We start from the raw sequence: 27,204 nt of genomic DNA on the forward strand, positions 1-27,204 counted from the left end.
AGGATCTTTTTCCGGTCGCAGCGATGTCCTAGATTTGATGTTTTACCGGATTCCTTATATTCACGGTACACTCGTGAAATGGTCGTACGGGAAAATCCCCAGTTCATCGCTACCTCGGCGATGCTGTGTCCCATCGCTCGTACACCGACTATACCACCACGTTCAAACCCACTTAAATCTTGATTGTAGGAGCAGTAACCGATCGAACGACTGCGCCAGACACTTTTTGTCTTATATAGGCGTCCCCGACCGCAGCGCCGTATTCTGCCTGTTTACATATCTCTGTATTGGAATACGCATGCCTATACCAGTTTCTTTGGCGATTCAGTATAGTACTGTACTATAGTACAGTCCTATTAATATGACCATCGCCTATGTTCGACATCAACGTGCAATAACCACTCAAAGACGGTAGGTGGCTGCAGTAGTAGTGGAGGATATACAAAGGGTGTCGTGGGGCGGGAAGCCGAGGAGCAGTGGAGTCGACATATTACGTAAACGGGGCGATTTTTCTGACATCGGAAGGTCATAATCATTTGCTTTCTGCCCAAGGGTGGGAGCATTTCAGAAACGGCTAAGTCTGTAAAATGTTTGCTTTTCGCAGTTGTTAAAGTATACCGTGTACGGCGAAATGTCACTTTCCAAAACCAGTGCCGAGGCAACTTTGGTAAACCACGGATGATAAGTGACGGGGTGAAGCACGGTTGCGGAGATGTTTACGAGCGAATAGACGCGCAACTGTTGAGCAGCTGACTATACGGATGAACCAAGGAGCTACCGACAGTGTCTCCTCAACGACCGCTCAGCGAACGTTACTGCGCCTCTGCAGCAGGCGCCTGTTTCAAGCACCCATCTGACTGCCGTTCAAAGCGACGAAGGATGGAACTTGCACACCAATACCGGAACTTGACGTCCAAATGGTTCAAATGGCTCTGAGCACTATGGGACTTAACTTCTGAGGTGACCAGTCCCCTAGAACTTAGAACTACTTAAACCTAACTAACCTAAGGACATCCCACACATCCATGCCAGAGGCAGGATTCGAACCTGCGGCCGCGCGGTTCCAGACTGTAGCTCCTAGAACCGCTCGGCCACTGCGGCCGGCAACTGGACGTACAGACGACAGGTGGTATTTCAGATGAACCATATGTTATGCCACTTTAAACAGATGGTTGCTGGCGTGTACGGCGTGAAACTTCATGATGAAAACAGCCCACAACAAACGTTGGAAGGGTACAAGCCGGAGGAGGTGGCGTTGTGGTCTGCGGAATGGTTTTATGACATTCCCTGGGTGATGTCGTCGTTCTGAAAGGCACAATGCTCAACACAAGCATTCATTTATCCTTGGGGGACCATGTCCACGCCTACATGCGCTTTGTTTTTCCTTGACACGATGGCATCTACCAAGAGGACAGTGCAACTTGTCACAGAACTTGCAGTGTACGTGTGTGGTTCGAAGAGCATCGGAATGAGTTTACCGTACTCCCGGATTTAAACCCAATCGAGAATCTGTGGGACCACCTCGGTTAGGCTGTTCGCCACATGGATCCTCGACAGAGAAACCTAGCGCCGCTCGCCACGGCACAGCAGGGCTCCACATCCCTGTCGTTGCCTTACAGAACCTCGCTGACACTCCCTACGTGTCTCGCAGCGGCCCGCAGCGCAAAATGTGGTTATTCAGGCTTTTGACAGGTGGTCATATTATGTGACTGCACAGTGTATTAATCAGCCACGGAAATCTTCATCTACACCTACGTGATTACTCTACTATTCACAGTAAAGTGCCTGGCAGAGGGTTCAATGAATCACCTTCAAGCTGTCTTTCCACCGTTACACTCTCGAAAGGCACGTGGGAAAAATGAGCACTTAAGTTTTTCTGTGCGAGCCATGATTTCTCTTATTTTATCGTGATGAGCATTCCTCCCTATGTAGGTGGGTGCCAATAGAATATTTTCGCAATCGGAGGAGAAAACTGATGATCGAAATTTCATGAGAAGATCCGGCCGCAACGAAAAACGCCTTTGTTTTAATGATGGCCACACCAATTCACGTATCATGTGTAACGTATTACTATCTTTACGACGTTTCTCATCGAGCCATATACGTTATCTCGCATTTCTAGCTGCTTCTCTCACACAAATAATGATAAAAATTCAGAAATTCAGGGTCGTCACCAGTCCAAGCCTTTCCTAACCATTTAGAAAAAAACGGAGCTGGAAAATTATTAGTTTAATTACTTTAATAATTTAATTACAAGTATGCAAATTTCTTTAAGTAGCCAGATAAATAACACTCCATGTCGTGCATGAAGCAACTTGATTAATTCAGGATTCGAAATCGGAGTAAGTGGGTAAGATCAACACCACAGAATTTATCTTTCACGTAGATTATTTATTGTATCTAAGTATTTGGTTGCACATCCTAACTACACAAAACTGGTGCCTGACTAGAAATATTTAAATAAGAATTACGTGAGAATGTAACAGAGCACAATTTAACTACAGCAAGAAAAAGCACGGAAAACGGCGGTGGGAGACAATGATACTATCATCTCCTTTGCATTCATACCATAAAAATGTCTCTGTGAGATTTGCATTACGATTCTACGCATGCACTATTCTGGACAGAGGTTTAACCAATGCACGAGGTTGTGCGATAATTATTCAACATACTAACTGCGTCTGCTGCTTGCAAACGGCCGATCTAGAGCACGTGGTGCATTCCGAATCAAACTGTTGTGCTGCTTTGTAGAAAGCGCGCGAAAGAACAGATTTTCTTGCAGAAATTGTAGCTCATTAAGCAAGCAAATTGTTAAAAAAAAAAAAACCCTATTGCGCTGCCGTGGTGGACCAGAAGGGTCATTATTACAAAACACGTGGCACAAAATTGACACACAAAGACAAAAGCAACTTCCACAAAATATAAGATTAAAAATCATTAAAAATCATACTCGCTTCGACACAGTATTACATTCACGTACGGTTGAAGTGATCCTAACCAGCTTTTCCTAATAAGATTTACCGTTTGAAATTCTACTTCATCGTTGTTCAAAATGAACACAGCAACTTCCACACTTTTAACTAAAAAACCCAAAAATCGCCTATTTAAAGCAATATAATTATGGCACATTCGGAAAAATAACTTGCTTCACACGCTTCAGTTAAGCTGAAGTTCTCAAGTATTTCAACAGTTAAACATAACGAAGTCCTAACTCAACCTCCTTCCTATCACTTGAAACCCCCTTAAAGAGCTACGATCCGTACTCACCAAGCGTTCACCGAACAGTGCCGCTCTCTCTTTCGAGATTACCTAGCTCCCCGTGCAGCGGAAGCTACCAGAGGGGTAACCCTCCGTCACCAACCTCACACACAAAAACAGCCTTCGACTAAGATGGTAAACCTCTCTGTTCAGGTATTGGAAACCTATGTTGGTCATCCTGTGCTGCCCTGCTAACGAGAAGCAACGTCGTCTGCTCCCAACAGACGATGACCAACTCAGCGTTTCCCACAAAACAAAACGGAAACCCCACATTAAGACACACATATAATATTCAATAGGCCTTATTTGCGTTCTCAGTCTTTCTGGAAGAGTTCGTGAATTGAGCTAAAATCAGGTAGTAAAGCGAGTAAGTTGTACCGAACTCGACAAGCGTCTTATGAAACGATTTCACAGAGACGTTTCACATGTCTCCCCTATTTCGCGATAACACAAGACAAACTCCCTTTCTTTGAACTTTTTCGATGTCATCCGTCAGTCCCACCGGGCGCGGATCCCACACTACACAGCAATACTCCAGAACAGAGCGGACAAGCATGATGTAAGCTGTTTCTTTAGTAGACCTGTTGCACCTTCTAAGTGTTCTGCCAATGAATCGCAGTCTTTGGTTTACTTTACCCACAATATTATCTATGTGATCGTTCTAATTTAGGCTATTGGTAATCCCTAAGAATTTAGTTGAATTTACAGCTTTCAAATTTGTGTAACTTATCGCATAATCGAAACTTAGCGGATTTCTTTTAGTACTCATCCGAATAGCTTCACACTTTTCTTTATTCACGGTCAATTTCCACTTTTTGCAAGCTTACCTAAATCATTTTGAAATTCGTTCTGGCCATATGATGACTTTACAAGACGGTAAATGACAGCATCATCTGCAAACAATCTAAGACGGCTACTCAGATTGTCTCCTATTTCGTTAAAATAGATCAGAAACAATAGAGGGCCTACAGCACTTCCCTGTGGAGCGCCAGACATTACTTTTGTTTTACTCGATTACCTTCCATCTATTACTACGAACTGTGACCTTTCTGACAGGAAATCACGAATCCAGTCGTACAACTGAGGCGATATTCCATGGGTACTCAGTTTGGTTAGAAGACTCTTGTGAGGAACGGTGTCGAAAGCCTTCTGGAAGTCTAAAAATATGGAATCAAATTGACATCCCCTATCGATAGCACTCACTTTATGTGTATAAAGAGCTAGTTGTGTTTCACAAGAACGAAATTTTCTGAATCAGTGCTCACTGTGTGTCAATAAATCGTTTTCTTCGAGGTAATTAATATGTATATGTTCCAAAACCCTACTGCAAGTCCACGTTAGTGATATGGGACTGTAATTCAGCGGACTGCTCCTATTTCCCTTTTTGGGTATTGGTGTGACTTGAGCGATTTACCAGTCTTTAGGTACGGATCTTCCTGTGAGTGAGCGGTTGTACATAATTGCTAAGTATGGAGCATACCCTGAAAGGAACCTGACTGGTATACAATCTGGACCGGAGGCCTTGCGTTTGTGAAGTGATGTTAGCTGCTTTGCTACACAGAGGATATCTACTTCTATGTTTCTTATCTGGGCAGTTGATCTTGATTGGAATTCATGAATATTTACTTCTTCTTTGGTGAAGGGGTTTCGGAAAATCCTGTTTAATAGCTCTACTTTAGTGGCACTGTCATCAGTGACTTCACCGTTGCTATCGCGCAGTGAAGGTATTGTTGTGTCTTGCCACTGGTGAGCTTTACGTGTGACCAGAATCTCTTTGGGTTTCCTGGCTGATTCAGAGACAGAGTTTCGTTGTGAAATTAATAAAAGCATCTGGCATTGAAGTAAGCGCTATATTTCGAACTTCTGCAAAACTTTGTCAATCTTGTTTTTGTCATTTTTTGCACCCCTTTGTACCTGCGTCCTTTTTTTTTGGGGGGGGGGGGGGGGCTATCACATCCTCGGTAAGTCCCCGGTTGAGTCGTACTACACACTACTACGTGGTAATGAAAGGAACAATATTTCACCATTCCTCTGTCCAGTTCGAGGTACGGTTGCCAGATTTAATAGGCAAAATTACCGAACTTTGCCTGGCGAGAGGGATTTTCTGAGCTGAAGGCTCAGATTGAACACAAACACTTAGCAAATGTTAAAAATCATATTTATTATTGCTAGTTACATTTCTCAACAATTTTTATTAGTTATTTTTTTCTTGAAGTTGTTGCATGTTGCAGACTTCAAAGCAGAACGAATGCATAATTCTGTTTTCACCGTATCTGCGTCTACATGAACACACTGCATTTCACACTTACGTGCCTGGCAGAGAGTTCGTCCAACCACTTTCCCTCTATTTTTCTACCTTTCCACTCTATCTGCGGGTGGGAGAAACGAACACTTTTAAATCTTCTGTGCGAACTCTGATTACTCTTATTTTATTACAATGATCATTTCTTCATATGTAAATGGTTGTCAACAAAATGTTTTCGCAATCGGAGGAGAAAGCTGAAGATTGAAATTTCGTGAAAAGATATCGCAGCAACTAAAAACTCCCTTGTTTTAATGACTATTGACTACCACCCTTACCCTTGGCATTCTCTCCCCTGTTTCGCGATAATACAAAACAAGCTACACTTCTTCGAACTTTTCCGACGTCCTCTGTCAATCCCATCTGGTAAGTACCCAGTCTGCAAGGCAGAACTCTAGCAAAGGACGGACAACCATAGTGTACTCAGTCTCTTTAGTAGACCTGTTGCGTCTGTTAAGTGTTTTCCCAAAAAATGGTTCAAATGGCTCTGAGCACTATGGGACTTAACTACTGTGGTCATTAGTCCCCTAGAACTTAGAACTACTTAAACCGAACTAACCTAAGGACATCACACACATCCATGCCCGAGGCAGGATTCGAACCTGCGACCGTAGCAGTCGCGCGGTTCCGGACTGCGCGCCTAGAACCGCTAGACCACCGCGGCCGGCAGTGTTTTCCCAATAAAACATAATCTTACGGTTGCCTTCTCCATAATATTTTCTAGGTGATCGTTTCAATATAGGATATTCGTAGCATTAATTTCTAAGTATTTAGTTGAAGAACTGACAGCCTTTAGATTTGTGTGATTTATCATGTGACCGAAATTTACCAGATTCCTTTTGGTACTCAAGCGTATGAGCTCACACTTTTCATTATTTGCCACTTTCTGCACCATACAGATACCGTGTCTAAATTATTTCACTATTGGCTATGTTCTTCTGGTGACTTTATTAGACGGTAAACGATAGCATCATCTACAAACATTCTGAGAGGGCTGCTCAGATTGTCTCCTAAATCATTGTTATAGATCACCTCGGGGAACGCCAGATATTACTTCTGTTCTATTCGACGACTTTCCGTTAGTTACTACGGACTGTGATCTTTCCGACAGTTGCACAAATAGGCACCCAACTTTACTGTAAGCCGCTGGTGAGGAATGGTAACAAAAGCCTTCTGGAAATCTAGAAATATGGGATGAATTTGAGATCCCCTGCTGATAGCACTCATTACTTCGTGAGAATAAGGAGCTATTTGGGTTTTACAAGAACGAAGTTTCCGGTATCAGTACTGACTGTGTGTTAACATTTTCTCGAAGTAGTTAATAATACATACTGAAAAAAACGCAGCACCAAAGAATAATTAATGTAGAATAATGAAATTTCTGGAATAAATTTGTCTAGGTACTGTATTTAAGGGGCTCCGGAAAGGCTCAAAATCATGAAAAGTTCAATTTTTACGTTTTTGCGTTTTCTGAATCTGCAGGCTATTACCTTTTAATAGATATATAATTTATTCAATTCCGAAGACTACAACTATTTTTAAATTTTTTTTGAAATGTGTTCTACATGGGCGTGACCCACTGTGGCGCTGTCAAACTGCTGTCAAATGGTGTTATTATTAACGTCCGTGTTCATCAGGTACATTTTAGTGATGTGAGATAAAGTATGTGTTGTGGCTAACCTGTGATGGTTCAATATATATCGCTGGTGTGATTGTCGATTGTTTCATGTTTATTTACTCTGTCGTTATCTCGAAAATATTCGTAATTAATTCTGTTTCTTGAGTCTCTGTTTTGTTGAAGTATAATAATGAGTAAAAGTTAAGTTATTAGAAATCCTCTGAAGGCTTTTAAGAAAAGGAGAAATGTTGGAAAGCCAAAGGTATGTGTTATTACTGTAAACAATAAAGGCGATAACCAAGTGAGTGAATCTAACCTCTCAAGTACACCTGCCCATAGCAGTCAAAGTGGGAAAGAAAATACTTCACAGAAGAAGCTTGGTTCAATGAGTGAAAACTATGAATGTTTTATGGGCGAATCGGATGTGAATGAAATATTTGATATGTCGGTTCTCAAAGGAATTTTTTCAAACTGTGTAAGATGTATTCATTGTAGTGAAGTTGGTCTAGAACTCTCCATAATAAAGCACGTAGGACTTGCTAGTGAAATACAACTGAAATGTGATAAGTGTTCATACATGACCACCTTTTGGAACAGTGTTGCAGTAACTGCAACTGAAGAAAATGGTAGCAAAATCTACGAACACAACAACGAGCGTTGCTTGCTTTAGACAAGGAACGCCTTCGGGCTGCAGACAGGGCTGTAAAGAGTCTAGAAATACAAGCAAGAGTAAACAGGAGGAGGAACAAGAGGAAGCTGGAGGAGGAGTTTGCAGATGATGAAGATAATCCATCCTATGGACCTGGAATGCACTAAAAAGTTAATCCAATCTTTGTCGCTCGATTCCCAAAACTTTTATTTTCTCATACTAATTACATGTTTTCTAAGGATCTTCCAAACATATTTGTTTCAAACTTTCAGTAAATGTTACACAGTACCTTCTGCATAATTTAACACAGCCTTTGTCCAAAAAACTGTATATTTTTGAATATATAAATAAAAAAATGTTGTGAATTTTCATTACAATTGAAAAAAAGTCATCTTTAATAACTGAACTAAAATTTTGTAAAATCCCTGTGTTAAGTTGTAGCCCATATTCCAATAAATAATCTGTAAAAAGTTCAACTTCCTACCTCAAATACTTTGTGAGGAAAGATGTAATTTATAAGCGTTATTTTAACATTGCTTTAAATAGGCGATTTTTGAGTTTTTTAGTTAAAAGTGTGGAAGTTGCTGTGTTCATTTTGAACAACGATGAAGTAGAATTTCAAACGGTAAATATTATTAGGAAAAGCTGGTTAGGATCACTTCAACCGCACGTGAGTGTAATACTGTGGCGAAGCGAGTATGATTTTTAATGATTTTTAATCTTATATTTTGTGGAAGTTGCTTTTGTCTTTGTGTGTCGATTTTGTGCCACGTGTTTGGTAATAATGACCCTTCTGGTCCACCACGGCAGCGCAATAGGCTTTTTTTTAACAATTTGCTTGCTTAATGAGCTATAATTTCTGCAAGAAAATCTGTTCTTTCGTGCGCTTTCTACAAAGCAGCACAACAGTTTGATTCGGAATGCACCACGTGCTCTAGATCGGCCGTTTGCGTTCCGGAGCCCCTTAAGCGATTAACATTGCAAGATTACGCGCGAGATACGTTTTTTGCAACTGTGAAATACTGGTACATTAATAACCAATATCATCGCCAGACTGTTGAGTCGAAGTATACAAACGTGCATTCATTGTGAAGTACGGGTGTCGGATGTAAGTTTGTGGGACCGAGTTCCAAGCCTGTTGTAATTGGTCGGTCTATACGGAATGGTTAATGCTGTTTGTAGATGACGCTGGAGTTGTTGTCCGACGTCTCATATGTGCTCGACTGGAGAGAGATCTGGTGATCGAGCAGGCCACACACTGTACAGCATGTTGGATTACGATAGCGGTGTGTGGGCAGGCGTTATTCTGTTGGAAAGCACACCTTGGAATGCTATTCACGAATAGCAGCACAACAAGTGGAATCACCAGATTGACGTAGATATTTGCAGTCAGGGTGCGTGGGATAACCGTGAGAGCTCTCCTGTTGTCACACGAAATCTCACCCTAGACCGTAACTCCACGTGCAGATCCAGTGTGTCTAGCATGCAGACAGGCTGGTTGCATGCTCTCAACTGATCTCCTCCTAACCAACACACGGCCGTCAGTGGCACATAGGCAGAACCAGTTTTCACAAGAAAGCACAACGGACCTCCACGTGCCTCCCAATGGGCTCTCGTTTGACACCACTGAAGTCGCAGGTGAGAGTGGATTGGGGTCAGTGGAACGCGCGCTACAGTGCGTCTGGCTCTGACCTGTCCATCAAGTAAGGGATCTGTAACAGTTCATTGTATCACTGTGGTGTCAGCTGCTGCTACAGATACAATGCGTCAGAGCCATATTCCGAACACTGGTCTCCCCTCTCGTAGTGTCACGTGGCCGACTGGCGACCGTACGTTTCCTTGACTACCACTACCAACAGTGATGTACAGTAGCTACATTCCTGCCAAGTTTTTCTGCAGTATCGTAAAAGGAACATCCAGTTTCTCACATACCTATTACACGACCTCGTTCCAATTTAATGAGGTGTTAATAATGGCATCTTCCTCACCTTAGCGGCATTCTTGGCTAACATCGTCTCAACACATCCTATCTCATAAATGACTAACGCTCACGACCGTTACAGCGTATACGTATAGCAAACCCGATTTGCATCCTCATAGTGGCGCTATAAGCGCCACTCTTATCCGCCTGGTGCGGACTTTAAATAGACATCTTTCAGATGCTATTGAATGCAAGCCTGCAAACGTGCATTCATTGTGAAGTGCGGGTGTCGGATGTAAGTTTGTGGGACCGAGTTACAAGCCTGATGTAATTGGTCGGTCAATTTCCTTTCTTGAGTATTGATAGGACCTGTGCATCTTTACAGTCTTAGGTACGGATCTTTCGGCGAGGGGATGACTATGACTGAAGTATGGGGTTGTTATATCTGCATACTCAAAGTTATTTAATTGTTATACAATCTGGACCGGAGGAGTTGTCTTTATTAAGCTATTTAAACTGCTTTACTACACCGAAGACATCTACTTTTAAGTTACTCATGATGGCAGCAGTCCATGATTCGAATTCTGGAATATTTACTTCGTCTTTTTTGGTGAAGGTATTTCGAAAGGCTTTATTAAGTCTGCTTTAGTAGCGCTATCATCGATAGTATTTCCATTACTATCACGCAGAGAAGGCATTGATTGCGTCTTGCCGCTAGCATCCTTTACAAACGACCAGAATATCTCTGGATTTTCTGCCAGGTTTCGAGACACGGATTCATTGTGGAAACTATTATAAGCATCTCACATTGAAGTCCGCACTAAATTTCGAGCTTCTGTGAAACATCGTCAGTCTTGGGGATTTTGCTTTCTTTTAAATTTAGTATGTTTCTTTGTGGCTTCTGCAACAGTCTTCTGACCTGCTTTGTGTATCGTGGAGATCAGTTCTGTCTCATTAATTCATTTGGTACGAATATATTCACTGTTGTCGATATCAACACTCAGTTTCTTTCTGGCGTCAGACAATAAAATGATTACGACGGTTCCATGCAGCAGTGCCTACGTGGAAAGAGTCTTCAGTCACATAGAAGATTCGAATGACTGAAGACTTTCCACGTAGGTGTTGCTGCATGGAACCGCTACTACCCTTTTGATAATCTGTTTTACGTTAGGCGCTTCCTGTCCGTTTACAAACTTTTCCATGGAAACGGGTTTTTCGACGTAGGAGCTTGACTTCGTGGTTATTCCAAAGTTTTATTTAGTATCTGTCTTTATCAGTGTCACGAATGCAGCACGCGTCATCCGTCAGCAGCGTGCAAACTTTTACGGACTTGATGATGTCTAGTTTGTGGGGCGCTCAACTGCTCGGTCATCAGCGCCCGTATGAAGTCCCAATTTTTACACAGACCAGTGTTGACACAATACAAACTAGCCACTGTTACAAATGATGATGATGATAAGATGAGGACAACACAAACAACCAGTTCCTGGGCAGAGAAAATTCCCAGCCCGACCAGGAATCGAACCCAGGACCCCATGATCGAGAGACAAACAACGCTAGCCACTAGACCATGAGCTGCGGACTTTTATGGACTTGATTTTGAAAGTCTGCAAATAAATTAGTGACACAAATGGAGTTCTAAAAATACTGAACCACTCTTATTTTGGTACCGAACATGGGGCTTAGATACAGAACAGTTAGGTAAAAAAAACTTAAAATCTGGCAATGCAGCTCCCAGGGAATCTGTCACCATATGATAGGTACACCACCACCACCACCACAGCTGCTGCAACTAGTGCTGTCAGTGCTATCGCCACCAGTCAGCGCCACCAGTCACCATCGATATAAAACTTCCTGGCAGGTTAAAACTGTGTGCCGGGCTGAGACTCCAACTCGCGACCTTTGCCTTTCGCAGGCAAGTGCTCTACCATCTGAGCTACCCAAGCACGACTCACGCCCTGTCCTCACAGCTTTACATCAGCCAGTACCTCGTCTCCTACCTTCAAAACTTCACAGAAATTATTTTGCGTAACTCCACTGAGAAACAGGGAAGGAAAATCCGTTACATCACACTGCCTTCGTAAAAAGACTTTACTCGCCCACATTCAATTGAAACTTGTCTTATATGATTACATGGAAATTCAAAGGGGAACTAATATTCTTACGGTGCACAACCCTAAGCCAGCATACACTATTTCAATCTCACTAACACCACTGCTTGCATGTGTAAATTTCACAGTGCCTCCTATTTCTTCAATTTCACCATTCAAAAACGCATTCTTGAAGTTTCGTGTACGCAACAGTGACAAACGGCGCAAGGTGTACACCATATTATCATCTGGAGAAATTACAACGTTCTCACCAACAAAAATATGAACCTCGAATGCACTAGGTTTCACACATTCAGGATGAAATTATTTCGTCTTGAAATTAATTATTTGTTTAAATCATATACGTCAGCAAAGAAAACTGTATATCAGCCATATACTTAACGACCAATACAGCAGACTTGCCTTGCTTTCTGGAGTGTACAGCTCAGCGTCGACATGTCCACTCGTGACGAGGCTGCAAGCCATACTGGTCCACCAAGCCACGCTGCCTTTACATTTTGTATTCCCTTTTTCTACTCGTGTGACAGATTTAACTAAGCCTTTTGCATTTGGCCAATACCTAAATAATTGTGTAAGTAGGCTGGTTAGGTTTTTATGTTGGTAACGCCACGTAGCGCTCTATATGAAAATCACTGACTGTGCTATGTGAAGTCTGTGGCTGGTCTGCACTGTTGCAATATTGCTGTTGTAGTGTTAGGCAGCTCGATGTGAACAGCGCGTAGCGTTGCGCGGTTGGAGGTGAGCCGCCAGCAGTGGTGGATGTGGGGAGAGAGATGGCGGAATTTGGAGAGCGGACGATCTGGACGTGTGTCCATCAGAAAGAGTAAATTTGTAATATTGGATATCATGGACTGATATATGACTTTTGAACACTATTGAGGTAAATACATTGTTTGTTCTCTATCAAAATCTTTCATTTGCCAACTATGCCTATCAGTAGTTAGTGCCTTCAGTAGTAAGAACCTTTTATTTAGTTGGCAGTATTGGCGCTCGCTGTATTGCAGTAGTTCGAGTAACGAAGATTTTTGTGAGATAAGAATTCATGAAAGGTATAGGTTATTGTTAGTCAGGGCTAGTGATGGGCTAAACTGCGATTTTACGATATCAGTGATTTCTGTGAATGCTACTTTTCAGTATCTGTTATTCTTAACTGTGATTTGTCGCAGTTAAGAGTCGCAGTTAAGGAACATAGGTCGTGTATCCCTCCGCGACTTCCGCGACTTCCGCGACTTCCGCGACTTCCGCGACTTCCGCGACTTCCGCGACTTCCGCGACTTCCGCGACTTCCGCGACTTCCGCGACTTCCGCGACTTCCGCGACTTCCGCGACTTCCGCGACTTCCGCGACTTCCGCGACTTCCGCGACTTCCGCGACTTCCGCGACTTCCGCGACTTCCGCGACTTCCGCGACTTCCGCGATTCCTGCGATTTCTGTGATTCCCGCGATTTCTGCTACTTCCGCGATTTCTGCTACTTCCGCGATTTCTGCGATTTCTGTGATTCCTGCGATTTCTGCGACTTACCACCATATGAAAAAGTTACATCTGTCAACACAGAAAATTGCATCTCAACAAAACTGTCATTGGCAAGTATGTTTTACGTTTTTTCTTCCGTTGGCTTTAATTTTGTATTAAAGAAACAACTGTGAAAATATTAATAGTGTAATTAATATGTAAGTAGCCGTACAGTACCGTAATAGTTCGTATTTAGCAAATGAATTCTAACATATTGTTATGTTCACAGGTACCTGAACTACATTTCAGTCTCTCAGTAAAGTGATAACTCAAAATATCATTGTCAACAGATCTGAAGAAATTGCCACTGCGTCTTTAGACCGTTTTCGTCAGACGAGAGGTTAGTTTCTAAGCGTTTCGATGGACTTAATTACTTCAGTGAGATCGTTCTTGCAAATGTGATATTCATTATAGCAAATATTAGCAATCTACTCTGTCAATTATATTGCTAGTAATTAATGACAGCAACAATTGTTTAATAATCCTTGTGTTTTTGCAGACACAGTTCTGACTCTGATTACTGGATGCTGTACGTATCTATTCACATCAAGGCTGTTGAGAGACTCGTGAAGATTCAAGACAGCTCTTAGAGGATTTGCAGTTTAAAAGTGAAATAATTGTGAAATAAGTGTGTGAATGATTAAACTGTGTTTTATTGAAGTTGTTGTGCGATTTTAAAGGAATAATAAATGTCAAATACAGTGAGTGAATAATAAAAATCTCATTTTCCACATGTTTAAGCCGTCCTATACCCATAATTTTCCGCCACTTACTTATTGGTAAACACTTGTTGGAGAGTGACATGCCCCCCCCCCCCCCCACCCTTTCTCCACAATCTTGGTGTGACACTGACCTGTAACATATCCTGAAGTCTACAATATGCATTTTGAGGCTGTTGATATGAAAGTGGGAAGTACAGATCTTCCAGTTAAATCAGGAATAGCTTAAGTGCATTACTTGAAAGTAACACAGGAAAAGCTTACTTATGTAGGTGGTAGTAGTGTCGGCAAAAAGTTCTTGTGTGTGAAGTTGCCATGTAGAACACCAGGTGTAAAACTTTTCTCCCGAGTCTTGAACTGTGTCGGAACAAAAGTGAGGCATTCATATGACTGTTTTCATTTCTCTACACTTATACAGATGTCTGAGTTCTGCTGTGTTAACATAGAAAAGTCCTGTAGGCATGTGGAGTATTAACCAAAACTGTCATATTGGAAGCAGAATCAAACACATTTGTTACGTTACTTGATATTTTCAGGAGAAAAAGGTAATGTTGCTTCTTATTAATATAATACATTCAGAGTCACAGCAGTATTTGACCAACCATAACTGATGCTGAATGTGCATGTCGTCATATAATATGAAGGGCTTATTTCAATAGTGGTACAAGTCCGTTACCTCCACTTTTCTGTCTATAATGCTTCTGAAATTAGTGATCCAAACAAACATAAATAAAGGTTTATCTCTAGCAAGAAGCCATATGCTTGAATATTTCTGGTATCTCAACTGCAGATTTTTCAGCGCTCATTTAACTTTACGACTCTGTATCTCAAAATGAACAAAAATGGACTTGTACCACTATTGAAATAAGCCCTTCATATGCACACACAGCACATCGATCTCGTGAGGCACAAGGCTCTCATAACGAAGTACGTACGTCGGTCAACAGATGACACTAGGAAAAGTATGTTAACTGCGCTTTTTAGTTGCTACTTGCGACTCTTAGTTGCGATTTGTCACAGAAATCGCAGTTTGGCTCGGTAGCGAATAGCGTAGTATGAACTTTGCTCAACAGATGGCAGTGCTAACTGCGCTTTTTAGTTGCTACTTGCGACTCTTACAAGGGAACCTCATCATCGCACCCCCCTCAGATTTAGTTATAAGTTGCCACAGTGGATAGACCTTGAAAAACAGAACACAGATAAATCGAGAAAACAGGAAGAAGTTGTGTGGAATTTATAAAAAAAATAAGCAAAATATACAAACTGAGTAGTCCATGCGCAAGATAGGAAACATAAAGGACAGTGTCAGGTCAGGAGTGCCGTGGTCCAATGGTACGCCGGCACGGTAACTCAGCGTGTTCGGTCAGAGGGTTAGTTGCCCTCCGTAATAAAAAAAAAACTGAGATAATGGATCACGGGTGTCTTGCGACGTCCGCACTGAGCAGATACAACGAACAAAATGAGACTACAAAAAAAAAAAAAAATGGTTAGCGTGAGCAGCTGGGATCGAGAGGTCCTTGGTTCAAGTCTTCCTTCGAGCGAAAATTTTAATTTTTTCTTTTCAGACAATTATCAAAGTTCAGGCACTCGCACATAATCAACTTCGCTCTCCAAAATTCCAGGACATGTTCAGATTTGCTTGGACATATGCAGGATTTGACGGTCTACACACGGAAAAATTTGAAAACGTTAAAAACATATGTTTTGACGGAGCACAGGGAAAACTGTGCGACTGTGTGACTTTTGTATTCATTTGTTGCAGTTTATGTGACAAACTCTTATGTTTTCATCACTTTTTTGGGAGTAATTATCACATCCACAAGAAAACCTAAATCGGGCAACATAGAAGAATCTTTTTACCCACTCGCCAAGTGTACAAGTTAGGTGGGTCGACAACATATTCCTGTCATGTGACGCACATGCCGTCACCAGTGTCGTATAGAACATATCAGACGTGTTTTCCTGTGGAGGAATCGGTTGACCTATGACCTTGCGATCAAATGCTTTCGGTTCCCATTGGAGAGGCACGTCCTTTCGTCTACTAATCGCACGGTTTTGCGGTGTGGTCTCAAAACACAGACACTAAACTTATTACAGTGAACAGATACGTCAATGAACGAATGGACAGATCATAACTTTGCGAAAATAAAGAAAAATATTTCGCTCGAGGGGAGACTTGAACCCAAGACCTCTCGTTGCGCAGCCGCTTACGCTAACCACGGGACTACGACACTCTTCTGCGCAAGCGATCCTTGATGTTGCCTATGTTCGCGTAGACTACTCAGTTTGTATATTTTGCTTATTTTTTATAGTTCCATACAATTTCTTCCTGTTTTCTCGATTGATCTGTGTTCAGTTTTTCAAGGCCTATCCACTGTGCCAACTTATAACTAAATCTGAGGGGGGGTGCGATGGGGAGGTTCCCTTGTTAGTTGCGACTTGTCACGGAAATCGCAGTTGGACCCCATAGCGTACCGCAGAGATGGACGTAGTACGAACTTTGGCCAACAGATGCCACTGTTAACCGCGCTTTTTAGTTGCTACTTGCGACTCTTTGTTGCGACTTGTCACTGAAATCGCAGAAAGCAGTGCTAAATTCGACCAATAGATGGCTCACGTCTTTGAATGTGAAATACTACTTGCGACTGCTAACTGTGACTGAAATCACAGTTAGATTCTGTAAAGTTGCTACTGAGATATCTGTGACTTCTCAGTCACTGTGATTTCTAACAGATACGCGATTTCTTGCCCACCACTAGTCAGGGCCATTCTTTTGTAGGGATTACTGAAAGTCAGATTGCGTTGCGCTAAAAATATTGTGTGTCAGTTTAGTGAATGTCTGAGTACGTTCAGTTCCGCTCAGCTGTTTGAAAATCAAATAATGTAAGAGGTTTATCAGCACAGTAATTTATAAATTTTTCTAAGGGGACGTTACAATTGGTGCGTTTTTCATGATAGTGATACATTTGGTTTTCTCTGCAGAGACTCTTAAAACAGCTCCACTGACCATTTTTAGAGAGAGAGAGAGAGAGAGAGAGAGAGAGAGAGAGAGAGGGGGGGGGGTACTCTTAGTTCTGTATCTGCCAGATTTTCAGGACTTACAGCAAAATCGTCTGAAAATTACAGGCAGTTTATTTCAACACATTGCTCCAGTCCTACTAGTTTTATTGATGGCACTTTATATCCTTTTAATTTTCCATTACAAATTCTTAGCATATTTTCTAACGAACAGTTGAAGAAAACTGAAGATAGGCCGTCATCTTATCTTACACCCGTATTTTTATTTTAGAGGCCTTAGAAATATCGTTCATGAACTTTACGTTTGAGACTGACTCAGTAAGTGTTATAGATTGGTGTAGTGCTTCCCGTTCAACAGAGAAAGTTGCCTTCTTAAAATACACAAATGTTTGAAATGTGTCTTTGATATTCATTTAGCTTTTGGTTGAAAGGGCAAACTCAGTGCAGCCCTGTTAGCTATTGTAGTGACAACGTTCAGTACTCACCCCCAATTCCTTGAGCATGGCGACGTCTCTCCTATACTTGTGATACGAGTCGGCTGCCACATCGCCGTTACTGCAGTCAACCGAATAGCTGGGGTTCATGTGCACCAAGTTATCCCATATGCTCTCTCCTTTACCTAAAAAACACGTTCAATAAAGCTCCACGTATCTATTGCGTCACCGTATGTTTCAAGCTTTAGCAAGTTTATCTTACAAGTAAAATTATTTCGCAAACATGCTACATTGCATTTAAGTCAGACGTAAATGAACAATGGTAGTCAACTGATGACGAGAATGATTTCCGTTCCTTCGGCACATACGCGCAAACTGTAGGCGCGCCGAATGCTCGCTCACCCGCGTCTGCAAGTGCAACGAGAATTACAGTGACACATTTTCTATCCGCAAAGGGAAGACAGACTATTTTTGCCATCTGTTTGAATATTCGACGCTGCTTTTGGCCAGGTTTGGATGTTAAATATGGCTGCCAATTATGATTAACTATACTGCATTAGACCAGTACCGAGGTTATGGAAGCAATCTACGAATACGCAGCGCCAGAGAAGCTCTAGTAGGTAAGCATTTTCTTTAGTCCCGTCAAATTTTGGTACTCAAGAATTTTTGGAATCAAAGTGCTCTGCAAACACAGTGGCTTACAGAACAGAGGGTTAGGCTCTACTTCCGTACCAATCGGATACCGGGAATTCTAGCACAATACAAATTTCCTGAAGTTCGTAGCTAGGTCATCCCCTGTGTCACTATTTTTACAATGCCGCAAACATACTGAATTACTCATTGGAAGAGAAGTTTGTCACCTAGAAGAGGCACTCCAAAGGACGATTCTTCTAACTATAGCTTTTCCTGACTGCCTGTTAAACGAAAGGATGTGAAGTTTTGGAATTTTCTCCATCATGTGAAGCTTCGGGTTTATAAAGATCACGCGTCCCTCGAGTCTATAATGGAATTAAAGACGTCTCGTGCGAGTAATTCCCTAGGTTTTACACAGCGAGAATTAAATTTGGAGACGCGTTACATAACGAAATATCTTTGATGTCAAGTCGGGGCTTCCTCTAATTGTAAAAGACGCTACAAGCATACAGTGCATAGGAAAAGGGTGAAAAGGTAAGATTAGTCGCATGTATATAGGGCGAACCAAAATTCGCGTACTCTGATCACAACGCGATTTCTTTAATACTAATAGTGTCAATATGTGTAACAAAATTTCGTTCCGTACATAATTTCGGAAGAAAATGGACGTGGAAGAAAGGCATTTTGGCGACACTAACCGCATGAAAGACATCAGCAGTTAATATTGTGTAGTTGTGGTGCCCAATGCAGTGGATATCGTTTTGCTTTAGAACACTCGAGTTCGAGAGGTAGATTCGAGGATTTAACTTTTTTTCTATATTGCATGATATGGTACCTCGCTTGTGATTCGTTATACAGCAATTACAGCAGGGCTCACAGAAAACAGCATCATAATTTAATACCAACAGAGGAATGAAAATACAATCATTGTTTACTTTACACTTTTACAGATGTATTTTGCCTTTCAGTATGTACTGTGTTGTCTTACACACACAACCTTGCATGCTTTATGGTCCGTTAACAGCACTGTTTCCGTTTTCTTCAGTTACAACCCTTTCCCAAAATAAATAAATAAAATTTGAAGAAGAACAGATTTATAGCCATCAGCTGTGCAAATTTAACTTTATTCCTTACTGATTTTAGTTTCTATAAGCATCATCACTGAAAGACTAAATAAAAACTTAAATGTATACAAAAAGAACGAAAAATATAAGAATTATAATTACCTACATTACAATCTTAGTCAGTACTTACAAAGCAGTGCATCAGAGGGAACGAAAATGCATGTTACTGATACAAAACTCATTATCATATCAAGTACGATGTCTCACAGTGGTACGTGAAATACACATAATTCAGCCGACGTCAAATCACGCAGACAGGCTGCGTAAAGACTACTGTCAGTTACAGGGTGTATCTCATCAAAGGCACATGTAAACTAAGACCACCAAACGGTCTAACATCAAAGAGTAAAAACATACGAAGATCTGTAATTTAGTTTTTAGAAGAAGAGTACAATTTATGCAAGAATAGTTCAGTGTTGGCAACATGTTGTGGTCACGATCAACATACGGCATAAATTTACGTCGTAAAACATGGCAACCAAACCAATCGTAAATCTTAAAAATGATGTCTTGCATGGTCTAATAACATTATATAAAGACATTTGCAGACAGTAATGTCAGTCAATGGGCTTGTTATCCAAGCAGAGTAACGACGTAATCCTATATTTAAGACGCAATATTGTCAGTCTTCTCACCATCAAGGTGGAGGTAACAAAACGTAACGCGTATTGACACTGAGTTTTATGATCAGATCACCATCAAAGCCGTAATTGAACCGATATGTAACATAGTGATGAAGTAATTTTTTTATATCATGAACATCGAATGCTAGAGACAGTAAGGTCAGCTGCTGTGGATATAAGACCAATAATTTTTGACAATATAGAAACAAAAAACAAATAAAATCAGGGACTTATATAAGATATGGACCTATAGTACAGGTCACTAATGAAACATGAATTTAACAAAACCTAGACCTCGGGCTAGATGACATGACCATTATACACAGGAAGTGGTTACATGGGTAGGGGGGCTGTGTGTAGGGGACTGGGCAGATTTTTAGGTACGAGCGCCTCGGGAAACTACAGAAGGGAAATCAGTATAATATGTGTAGTACAAACACGGCAAGGTAGACCTAGCTAGTCGTAAATTGTCGTAGCTGTGTTGGCAAAGAATTGGAGCTCCAGGCGCTAATAGAAAGCAAATCGTTATACACTCCTGGAAATTGAAATAAGAACACCGTGAATTCATTGTCCCAGGAAGGGGAAACTTTATTGACACATTCCTGGGGTCAGATACATCACATGATCACACTGACAGAACCACAGGCACATAGACACAGGCAACAGAGCATGCACAATGTCGGCACTAGTACAGTGTATATCCACCTTTCGCAGCAATGCAGGCTGCTATTCTCCCATGGAGACGATCGTAGAGATGCTGGGTGTAGTCCTGTGGAACGGCTTGCCATGCCATTTCCACCTGGCGCCTCAGTTGGACCAGCGTTCGTGCTGGACGTGCAGACCGCGTGAGACGACGCTTCATCCAGTCCCAAACATGCTCAATGGGGGACAGATCCGAAGACCTTGCTGGCCAGGGTAGTTGACTTACACCTTCTAGAGCACGTTGGGTGGCAGGGGATACATGCGGACGTGCATTGTCCTGTTGGAACAGCAAGTTCCCTTGCCGGTCTAGGAATGGTAGAACGATGGGTTCGATGACGGTTTGGATGTACCGTGCACTATTCAGTGTCCCCTCGACGATCACCAGTGGTGTTCGGCCAGTGTAGGAGATCGCTCCCCACACCATGATGCCGGGTGTTGGCCCTGTGTGCCTCGGTCGTATGCAGTCCTGATTGTGGCGCTCACCTGCACGGCGCCAAACACGCATACGACCATCATTGGCACCAAGGCAGAAGCGACCCTCATCGCTGAAGACGACACGTCTCCATTCGTCCCTCCATTCACGCCTGTCGCGACACCACTGGAGGCGGGCTGCACGATGTTGGGGCGTGAGCGGAAGACGGCCTAACGGTGTGCGGGACCGTAGCCCAGCTTCATGGAGACGGTTGCGAATGGTCCTCGCCGATACCCCAGGAGCAACAGTGTCCCTAATTTGCTGGGAAGTGGCGGTGCGGTCCCCTACGGCACTGCGTAGGAACCTACGGTCTTGGCGTGCATCCGTGCGTCGCTGCGGTCCGGTCCCAGGTCGACGGGCACGTGCACCTTCCGCCGACCACTGGCGACAACATCGATGTACTGTGGAGACCTCACGCCCCACGTGTTGAGCAATTCGGCGGTACGTCCACCCGGCCTCCCGCATGCCCACTATACGCCCTCGCTCAAAGTCCGTCAGCTGCACATACGGTTCACGTCCACGCTGTCGCGGCATGCTACCAGTGTTAAAGACTGCGATGGAGCTTCGTATGCCACGGCAAACTGGCTGACACTGACGGCGGCGGTGCACAAATGCTGCGCAGCTAGCGCCATTCGACGGCCAACACCGCGGTTCCTGGTGTGTCCGCTGTGCCGTGCGTGTGATCATTGCTTGTACAGCCCTCTCGCAGTGTCCGGAGCAAGTATGGTGGGTCTGACACACCGGTGTCAATGTGTTCTTTTTTCCATTTCCAGGAGTGTAGGTACGGAAAATTGGCCAAAGACGGAAATAAGTTCAGCCGAAATTTTTGCAAAGGACAAACGCGTGTTCAGAAAGGATAGATTAAATATAGTTGGTGGTGGAGTGTTTCTTGCTGTCAGAAGCAATTTACCTTGTGGTGAAATTGAAGTACATAGTTCCCGTGAGTTAGTATGGTACTTCACAATCGGAATGACCAGAAATGTCACAATACACGAGCATAAAACATGTTCCAAAATTATGCAACAGACCGACGACAGAGAAATAGGCCTACAGTTCTTTGCGTCTTTTCGATCACCCTTCTTGAAAACAGGAATGACTTAGAGAAAAGCTTAATTATTAGGAATGCTTCGCTTCTCCAGATACCTATAGTACACCGCTGCTAGAACAAAGGCATATTCTTTGGCATACTCTATGTAGAATCCAACTGGTATCCCACCAGGTCCAGTGGCCTTTCCTGTGTTGAGCGATTTCAGTTGCTTTTCTGTCCCATGGTCACTTATTTCGATATCTGTCATTTTATCATTCATGGGACAGTTTAAAGGAAGAACTACAGTGCCATCTTCCTCTGTGAAACAGTTTTGGAAAAAGGCTTTTAATATTTCGGCATTTTCCGTTTCATCCTCCGATTCAGTGCCCTTATGGCTACGGAGTGTGTGGAAAAATGGCTTCAATCCGTTTACTGATTTAACAGAAGTGCAAAACTTCCTAGGATTTTCTGTCAAGTCAGTAGATAGTATTTTACTTTCAAATGACTTGAACACTACACGCATGTCATTCCTTACGCTACTTTTGGTTTCGTTTGGTTTTTGTTTGTCTTTGAGGCATTGGCTGCGTTTAAATTTGTAGTGTAGTTCTCTCTGCTTTCGAGCAGCTTTTTACCGCGATTGTCAAACTATGTCGGATCTTTTCCGTCGCTCACAATTTTGCACGACATATACCTGTCTAAAACAATGCTCGTGAGCGTTGTCCACTGACCCTCAACACTGCTAGTGCTGGAAGTGAAATGTTCGTGTTGACCTGTCCTGTAACCTGCAATCATTTTCTTGTCGCTCTTGTTAAACAGGAAGATCTTTCCAGAACGAGATTTTCACTCTGCAGCGGAGTGTGCGCTGATATGAGACTTCCTGGCAGAGTAAAACTGTTTGGCGGACCAAGACTCGAACTCGGGAACTTTGCCTTTCGCGGGCAAGTGCTCTCAAGGTTCGCAGCAGAGCTTCTGTAAAGCTTGGGTAGCTCAGATTGTTGAACACTTGCCCGCGAAAGGCAAAGGCCCCGAATTCGAGTCTCGGTCCAGCACACAGCTTTAATCTGCCAGGAAGTTTCAGGAAGATTTTCCTCTCTTTCTTCGCATTCCTAGTTACAGCCGTATTCAGTGATGATGTAACAATCTTACGATCACTGATTACCTGTTCTACTCTGATTCAAAAAGTTCGGGTCTGTTTGTCACAACAGGTAACTTATCACCATCATCAGTTGGTTTTATGAGTAACTGCTCGAGATAATACTGTATGTAAATTAAAGGGGATTCACTGTTATCAGCTGCAGCGGGACATTGGGCGGAGTCAGCGGCGACGAGCGAAAATGTGTACCGGACCGGTATTCGAACCCGGGATCTCCTGCTTACTAGGCAGATGTGGTAACCACTGCGCCATCCGGGACACAGCGTTATCGCAACTGCACGGACTACCTCGGTACGCCTCTTGGCCGATCCACACTCCCATCGAGCACCACCTATCCGAAGTCCACCTGTCCATTCTACTTCGGGACCGGGTTCGAATCCCGGTCCAGTACATATTTTCGCTCGTCGCTGCTGATTCTGCTTAATGTCCCGCTGCAGCTGATAGCAGTAATCCCCCAGTGTTTCACAGCTGCTGGATCTGCGTGATGTCTATTCTTTCGAAGGAACAGAGGCTGCGCATTCAATTAATGCTAAAGGTAATTTTCGGATAAGGCATTTAGAACCATTTCAAACGATTATCTGCCCGTATCCCCCGCCATACTGACTTGAGTCTCCTAGGCAACAGCTGGCAAGGAGACATTTCTTTCTAAAACCATAAAATATAAAACTATAAAGTATAAAAACTATAAAATGTTCGCCAAGTTTCCCCTCAAATATTCCGCCATCATTGCTCCGGAGGCGGCGGGTCTATAAAAAGATCTGATGATCATGTTTGATCCACTGTTAACACTTATCTTCCCGCAAATTATTTCGCATTCCGAGTCTGTACTTATCTCAATAGATATCATCGTATTTTTGATTGCTGTAAAAACACCGCCACCAGTGTTCACCCTATCTTTGCCATAAACATTTCAGTTGGAGTTGCGAATTTCATTGCTGTTAACTTCAAAGTCATTCAGCTTTCTGTACCTGTAATATGGATATTGTTATCGTTTGTGAGCGAGATTAATTCCAGGACCTTTCCATAGACGCTTCTGCAGTTAATTAATATTATATTAACATTTTATTTCTCCGATCTGCTATGACAGGCTGTCTTTTCTGGGATTGGTACGCATCTCATCGGTCATGTGGAGGGATTTGTCCATCCTCAAAGACCAACGTGTCCACGCTCCATGTACTCCACTACCATAGTAGCAGCTTTTTACATGTAGTGTGCACCAGATCTATTGAGTGGGGGGGTCTTACATTTCTCCAGCCGATAGCGGAGGTCGAGAAATTCGCATCCAAGATCGTCACGGAATCGTCTGAGCCTCTGGTTTAAACCTTCCACCACGCTCCAAAGTGAAGGACCATGATCGGTTCTGGGGACAAAACGATATCTCTGCTTCCTCCCCTTGAGCAAGGCTAGCTGTCTTCACGAAATCAGACAGCCGCCTTTAGGAACCGAGGAGGGCCTCTGAAACCAGACGGCAGGCCTCATTCGTGCCGACATGAGCCACGATTTGCTGCCAGGTGCACCAAGTGCGCTGACTCACTACCGCCAGAGCCTACTCCACGTCTCGGACGAAACCCCTGGTAAGCAAACTGGGCACTAGTCTTCTTCCCCGGCCTGCCCGCAATTTCCCTGAGGAGCCCCACGTCTCACCTAACACTGGAGCTCCCAATAACAAGCAGTCACACGCTCTGCGTTGTCCATACTTCTCAGGAAGATCAACCACAATCCTGGCAGTAGAGGCGTCACGTGCTGACTCAGAAGTACTTTCAGCAGTAGGCAATACTTCAAATTTGTTTTAAGACGTAAAGTGACAGTCGTGGGGCCGATATGCACTTGCGGTATCCGTCAAAGATTCAAAACCCCGCAACTGTTCGCCAGTCACCGCCGGACATGTGTCTAACAACAGGTAGATGCGAATCTAAAGGCTCAGTGGCAACTGCGGTTCTAGGTGACACTATGGGCTCCATAGGTGCCAAAGCTTTCGTCTAAGGTGTCCCAACGCCACTACTGCCAAGGGCAATGGCCTGTAGCCTGTCGACCGAGGCCAACACAGCTTCCAGCTGTTTACAGACAGTGGACAACTCCCCTTTCATCTGTACACAACACACGCAATCCTCACAGATTTTTAATCAGTCTTTCTGTACATTACAATTAATGTAACACTAATACAAGAAATAGCTGAGTGCAATCTAAGTTCTCCTGGTAAGAACCAAGTTGTCCAACTTGTCCAGTAGTGACACTGATGTGAAACAAAACATTTATTTCTAACAACCAACAAAATCTGCAGGGCAAATGACTTCTTTGAATTGCTTACAGACCTTGTACCATTCTAGTCTTAGGCCATTCACATAGTGTAAGGAAGTAGTGGAATCCACAAGGCACTAAACCTAGTGGCTACAAAAACTTTCCATACGCACCATCCTCGTTCCAGGCGCCCTCTGTCTGGTAGGCAGACGTGGCTGTGCCCATCAGGAAGCCGTCAGGCAGCCGTGACAAGTCCACAGCCGATTTCTCCGCTACTACTGCAGAGACAACTGCCACCAGTAGCACCAGCATTAGGCTGCTCTCTGCAACAGCAAGCCACGCGCAACTTTTCCCTTGTCCTGTCTTCGACAAATACAGAAATCTGTATGGCATTGTTAGTTGGGTAGACGCTACACTTAACTGGAAATACTTTCTTTCTTTGCGCACTGGTACCTTTCCCTTACCAAGTGAGAGATGTGTCATGTTAGCTGAATACCCTGCAACGCCAGGTTTTTATTTATTCCAGGGTTCTATTACAAAGGAATACAACGAACCGTGTTTCTAGTGTAATATCCTCTCTCTCTCTCTCTCTCTCTCTCTCTCTCTCTCTCTCTCTCTCTCTCTCTCTCTCCATCCCCCCCCCCCCAACTCTCGGTCCATCTTCTCCTCCCCCCGTGTCCATCTCTTCCTTCCCCTATGTCTGCCCACTTAATATGCACCCGCTCCCCCCCATGGGAGCTAGGTGGTTCTCAATCCCTCAGTCCTCCTCCTTTCCAGACAATAAGGGCTATGTGCAACATGTATGGTTGACAATCCCTCACCCAGTACCATTGCAGGCTGTTTATCTAATGGTTTCTAGGGGCAACAAAAAATTGATTTTCAGTATTTCATGTAATTATTGACGACCTAAAAATTTTAAAATGCTGTCATAATCCACTCGGTAAGAGGTATAATCTTACGTTAAAGGCCGAATACAATAAATATAAACGTTAACTGTGTAAACGTCTTGAGACAGAGTGATCCAGGGCGTACAAATTACCCAGAATTTGTTCATCCAGTATTTGAGATGAGACAACGACTTCCAACAAAGTTTATACATAATTTCAAACATTTAAGAAACTTTTTGTTGCTGACGACCTCTCAAAAGGATGAAAGGAAAAAAAGTTTATCGGTTACTACTTTTCGCTGTTCATACAGTAAAACTTCAGCTTCATTTATTATGTCTTTACTACTAATTGTATAAGCAACATATTTTACATTCAGTACCCAAGTAGATCATTACACATACCCCCAAAACGTCCAACATTGTATTGCACATAGCTCGGGCGACGTCATAAACATTGATATGCGCGAAAAACTAGCTTTTCTTAAAATAGAACCCAAGATTTACAAGACTATACTCATCCTGTGTTTTGTACAATGGAGTTAGTTTCTTTAAAGAATTAAGGGTGAGTTACTGATATTGAGTTATTGCCTAGTACCAAATGCATCGAAGACACTAGTAATGAAATTTCCAAACTGTTTCGTTATTCGTCGCTGTTTTCCTTGTAACTATAAGTGCCAAATGACACTGGTCTAGAAACCTCCAGTAGCCTTGCACCATTAATTAGCGAGTCTTTCCCTTTATAAGACATACATGAAATAGTGTGGTGATGTCCTCGAAAATTGAACTTACACGCTGTAAAGTGT

The 27,204-nt window shown here is 42.8% G+C and overlaps 1 protein-coding gene across 1 annotated transcript in view; it reads right to left on the minus strand.

Moving 5' to 3' along the window:
• The window catches only part of LOC126199557 (myrosinase 1-like), a 173,342-nt gene extending 147,512 nt beyond the window's left edge, over window positions 1–25,830 (minus strand). The window contains exons 1-2 of the mRNA XM_049936479.1: window positions 25,689–25,830; window positions 17,595–17,728 (exon numbers count right to left, since the gene is read on the minus strand). Coding sequence (XP_049792436.1) covers window positions 17,595–17,728; window positions 25,689–25,827 — 273 coding nt within the window. The 5' untranslated portion in view covers window positions 25,828–25,830. The remainder of the gene's footprint in view (window positions 1–17,594; window positions 17,729–25,688) is intronic.
• Between the last annotated feature and the right edge of the window lie 1,374 nt (window positions 25,831–27,204).

The sequence above is a fragment of the Schistocerca nitens genome, chromosome 8 (genome assembly GCF_023898315.1).
Source record: "Schistocerca nitens isolate TAMUIC-IGC-003100 chromosome 8, iqSchNite1.1, whole genome shotgun sequence".
NCBI lineage: Eukaryota > Metazoa > Arthropoda > Insecta > Orthoptera > Acrididae > Schistocerca > Schistocerca nitens.